Source organism: Amblyomma maculatum, chromosome 4 (assembly GCF_055883805.1).
Source record: "Amblyomma maculatum isolate TAMU_Amacu chromosome 4, ASM5588380v1, whole genome shotgun sequence".
Classification (NCBI taxonomy): domain Eukaryota; kingdom Metazoa; phylum Arthropoda; class Arachnida; order Ixodida; family Ixodidae; genus Amblyomma; species Amblyomma maculatum.
In genome coordinates this window covers 163,376,838-163,381,733 of record NC_139347.1, presented here as the reverse complement: position 1 = coordinate 163,381,733, position 4,896 = coordinate 163,376,838, and the positions used below count along the sequence as shown (strand labels likewise).

The window sequence follows — 4,896 nt, the reverse complement described above, 5'->3', positions numbered from 1 at the left end:
TTATTACACTCTCTTCAAAAGACTGGTATTTATGGGGGCGGCTATGATAACCGTAGATTACATCAGTTCAAACCACCCGTCGCACAGCGAAGGTGACATGTTTAGAATTAACCTGGGCAGGGTTTCACAATTATTACCATATTATTCAACCCCTCCTAAAATGTACCTAAGGCAGTCGGAGCATGTATAAAGCGCATAAAGCTAGCTATATCTTAAACTTGTAAAACGTAATTTCAGGCGCCATGTAGTTTACTTCGAAATCAAGGTATGGTTTCGGTTAAGTCATAAACATAGTGCTAAAATATAACAATAGCTGCTTAAGGATATTTTTATTTATTAAGAATGGTACGTTTATTTTTCATAATTTTACCTGTGATGTTTAGGCTGATACGTGCTCCAAGCAACCCCGTTGCATTATCCACGGGAATAAAATGCTAACGTGCCATTCTGGAAATCTTCCAAGCATCTGGATGCTTGCGGACGGCAACGTCGCCACCTCGCATGTGAAAGCGATGGCATCAGAAATGCATCTTGAATATTTATTAAGCAAACTCTTTTCTAGACGGACGAAAATAAACTTTGGCATTCACTGTCAGATAAACTTTAGCATGTGTGTCACGCCATAACAAGCTTGTGCGTCACGTTATTTCTCATTTTATGGACGCAGCCGTCAACTTCATGGCTTTTTGTTGGAAGCCTTCATTTGTTGACACCATGTAGCGAATGGCTCTTTGTACCATTGGGCGCCCAACTTGCGTCACATTGAGGCCTTTTCCAACAAACTGCCTGTGTGATGCCACTCCAAACGAAATCGGCGTCGCAGCGCCCGCGAGATCTGACGTAGAGTCGTTACTTCCCTTTCTTTCTCCCCTGTGACGTCATGTCACGACGGCAGTGGTAGCCAGCGTCGTTCGTGCAGAGGAAATCTTGATGCGAGACGCCTCATCCGGGTGGCCATTAAGGAACAAGTGCGTAAGGATGGGGCTCTTATGCATCAACGTGAGGCAACACGTATTGTCAAAGTAAACATCGACCTTGACCCGAGTTCAGGCGCACGAAGTACGCTCTCAACGCGTGGTATTTCCCCGTCCGAAACGACGACGCGGGTGTTATTAGAAGACAGACAAAAGAGCGGAATCGGTCATTCAGCGCCGTCAGTGGTCGAAGCAACTGCGAAGCATAGACGAGTTCTGCATTCGCCGCATTGGGAGTCTCAGATTCGACAGGTAAGAGCCATGTGCTAAAATTGGTCGTCGAATGTGCCCTTTGCATGCGACAATTTGTCTTTTGCTAGTAAGCGCTAGTTTGTAAATTCAATGACGGGCACACCTGTCATCTTTTGTTCGGATCCGAAGTTTAAAATACTTTTATTCCGGCGTGCGTTAAGAAACCGAGTACTGCTTATATAATTTGAGCAGTTTTAAGTACGCGACACCTCCAAATGCAGCGCGCAGCTTTGGCGCGCTCAAAATTCAGTCATTAAGTCATGTTTTAAACTTGTATGAAGAGCTTGAAAGGACGGATTAGAAGTTATTGTCTTGATTGTAGTATTTGCTGCCGAGGGAAGACGCAGCCGATTTGAAGATCAAATTCTGTCGGCGGCCTCTCAGCTTGCTACCGAATAAGCACTTTTAGAAGTTCTATTGATAACGACAAGTTCACTTTGACCGCATAGCGCAGAGTCACTCGTCGGGAAGAAATGTTCCCAGCTGCTTTACTATTAAGTGCGGCTGTTATTTGAAATGAGGACGCTGAAATGACACAATAAAGAATAGTAGAATGTTGCTACATAAATACGTTTTTAGAACGTTGCAAGAGACAGAAATACAAAATTGAGCTGGGTTCGACATTTGTCTTGTAAAAAAAACAACAACAAAAAAAACGTTTTTGTTGAATGTCTAGATGCAGTTGATATCTTATTTCGGACAAAGTACTTGGAACATTAGCGCAAAAAATACCGTAATGTATATGCTTACCTTTTCTAAAACGTACTCTGCCAGATTTCGCGAATACAAGAAATTTCAAGGCGGATAAAAGTGATTACGATGCAATCATTGCTGCTGCGCTTCACGTTTATGTATGCCTTGCAAATGTGCAGGTCACGTCTCTGCTGCTAACAAGGCTCGTGGCTCCCCACTGAAGAAGTCGTAGAGATGAAGACCACTTTTGTCCTCTTCGTGGCATCAGCCGTTGTCATGCGGGAAGTATTCGCTGGCGGCTACGGCGGCGGAGGTGGCTACGGTGGTGGCGGTGGCTGGGGAGGCGGAGGCGGTGGTGGATGGGGAGGCGGCGGTGGATGGGGTGGCGGTGGCGGCGGCGGCTACGGTGGTGGTGGCCACGGTGGTGGCGGTTATGGAGGGCATGGTCATTACGCTCCTCCCGTTAAGCCTGTCCATGCTGTGATTGACGTGAACATCAAGGTGACCAAGACACAGGGTGGAGGATATGGTGGCCACGGTTATGGCGGTGGATACGGCGGAGGATACGGTGGAGGATACGGCGGAAGTTACGGCGGAGGCTACGGCGGTTACGGGGGTGGACATGGCCATGGACTGCTGCACAAGCTCAAGAGCAAGATTCATGCGTGAGTTCTGTGGCATTGCAATCTCGTCATATGTTTGTAAAGTAGCCCATAAATTGAGAAACTTTGAAAAGCAACTGTATATACCAGCTTGATAATTCTTCTGACAAAGGCCCTGAACAGAGTATGCTTTTGCTGCTTTCAATTTCAAAAGAATGGGGAATGTCTTGTGTTTTGAGAAATTACGCGCAGTAAGTGATATACGCTTTGAAACGCAGCATAAACGCTTTTTCCGCGCATTTCTTTTTAGGAACGAAAACCTGTTCGCAGTTTACTAGAGATTTGATTAATACAAGGACGTTTCTAATATCAGCATGCAGATGAATCGTTTAATGTTGGCGGTTCTTGATGCATAAATATACGATGATATGGCCGACGTTAAAAAGACGCATATCTGTTTACAGAGGTTTCTAAACGAACACTGAGTAACGGTGGAAAGGGGAAAATGTGCATCCCCTAGTAAACACCAGTGAAGGAAGCCCTCCCCTCGTAAAATCGAGCAAAATATGAGAGGGGGGGGGGGGGTGTCTTCCTCAATTCAATCTAAATATTTAGTGTGGTGGCGAAAAGATACAGCGGCCACTGAAAGTACACAATGCAGTCTGCTCTGTTGTTGTGAAACTGGTATGTGAAGACTGACTATTTGCCATCTTTATCCTCGTAGTCAGTGCAAACCCTTGCTAACGATTCTTCGGAGTTCAATCCAATAAAGACAGTTCCTCAGATCGTCGCGGTCATCGGGACCCCGGCCCCAATCACGGCCAGCCGATCATGCATCTCGCCATCCTCAGCTTATCGACCACGCGTGGCTTTCTACGTCTAGTATCATTCACGTTTATTTTTGGCTATCTCAAATCCACGAGGAATTCTGTTCATGTTCTTGCCACTTGTCCTGCGTCTCCGGATGTCCTGTTCAGGGCCTGTTTTTTTTCCTTTTTTTTTCTTGTGCTTAGCAGGTGTTCAGCTTAAGGAAAAGAAGCTTATTTTGTGGTCGTTGGCTTCCTCAACTGGAATGAGGCTATCTTAGTTTTTCTGCACTGAGGAGACGAGCTATGAAATATCGATTGTTCTTGCGTGTTTTTTAGCTTAGTGGTTGCCATATCATAGTCCCTTCAAGCTCGTGAATTTCTAACTGCTTTCACTACTATGCCGCCTTATCCAAAGCCCCGACTCCAAGGCAACGTTGCTCTTTACGGCTACACAAAATAGTATAAAAGTTCTGCTTTCAATATTGTTCATTGGAGCTAGTTTTAAACTGATGCTTTCCGGTTTCATTTTTAATCTTCTCGCCACTTTCGAAAGGACTTTTTTGTTTTTTATATGAACGTATTTGAACAGTAAATTCATTGACAGTGCATGAAAAAAAGCCTTGCTTTTTGTATTTAGCGCATGGTAATGCGACTTGTAAAAAAGGAAACGACTTACCCCATTGTTTAATTTTTTTTTTGTTTTCACAGGTTGAAGCACCACCACGGCTGAGGTACCACCTGCTACCAGAATCATGAATGCCTCCTACGATTACTGCCTCCAGCTGTGTTTCACACACATAATCGCAGCATTGTATTGTGCTCGCATCTATGCAGAACATTGTGCTTTATCTTAAAACACGTGCCTTGCCACTTTCTTTAGTTGCCAGGCGCCGGTGTCACCACGGGAGCAAAAAAAATTATGACGGTGTTACTGGCAGCTGGTGGTTGGAAGGTGACATGGCTGGACACTGATTCGTCTGTTCGTCGTGTGACGTAACAAGGCTACAGGTAGAACGAAAGGAAGAAGATGGCTTGCACGGTATGAAAAAGAACTGAACAAGGGTCAATGGGTTACGCCTCAGTTCGCAGATGAGCCAACGTTTCGACAAGTGGACTTGTGGATACACTTACGTTTCGCCTTGATGAGTGAAGGCGGAGCTTAAGGGCATCACCACATTTATTTTTGATAAAGCTCCCCATGGTCTCAAATTAAGGTATTGCATGCGTATTTTGTGTTTCTGTTCACGCAGAAAAAAAGAGTTGCTCTTGTTCGCAAAGTTCATCATTTAGAAAAGTTGCCACATAGAAAAGCGAGCACAGTTTTAGATAGATTTGCCCCCTTTATAAATGAGCCACTTGTGAGAAGAGCCCCGCCGGGGTGGCGCAGTGGTTACGGCGCTCGACTACTGTTCCCAACGACGCGGGATCGAATCCCGGCCTCGGCGGCTGCTTTTCGATGGAGGCGAAAAGCAAGGCGCCCGTGTGCTGTGCGATGTCAGTGCACGTTAAAGAACCCCAAGTGGTCGAAATTTCCGGAGTCCTCCACTACGGCGTCTCTCATAGCCT

The 4,896-nt window shown here is 45.5% G+C and overlaps 1 protein-coding gene across 1 annotated transcript; it reads left to right on the top strand.

Annotated features, from left to right (window-relative positions):
- Positions 1 to 2,153: 2,153 nt before the first annotated feature.
- Positions 2,154 to 4,060, top strand: LOC146193396 (uncharacterized). The gene is made up of 2 exons (XM_084600539.1): positions 2,154 to 2,584; positions 4,039 to 4,060. Exons 1-2 carry the CDS (start codon positions 2,154 to 2,156, stop codon positions 4,058 to 4,060), a joined length of 453 nt encoding a protein of 150 aa, XP_084456665.1.
- The last annotated feature ends 836 nt before the right edge of the window (positions 4,061 to 4,896 follow it).

Bases quoted from the DNA above. Each gene is read 5' to 3' on its own strand.
- LOC146193396 (XM_084600539.1), top strand. From the start codon at position 2,154: ATGAAGACCACTTTTGTCCTCTTCGTGGCATCAGCCGTTGTCATGCGG. The intron at 2,585-4,038 runs GTGAGTTCTGTG...TTGTTTTCACAG, and splicing joins CTCAAGAGCAAGATTCATGC to GTTGAAGCACCACCACGGCT.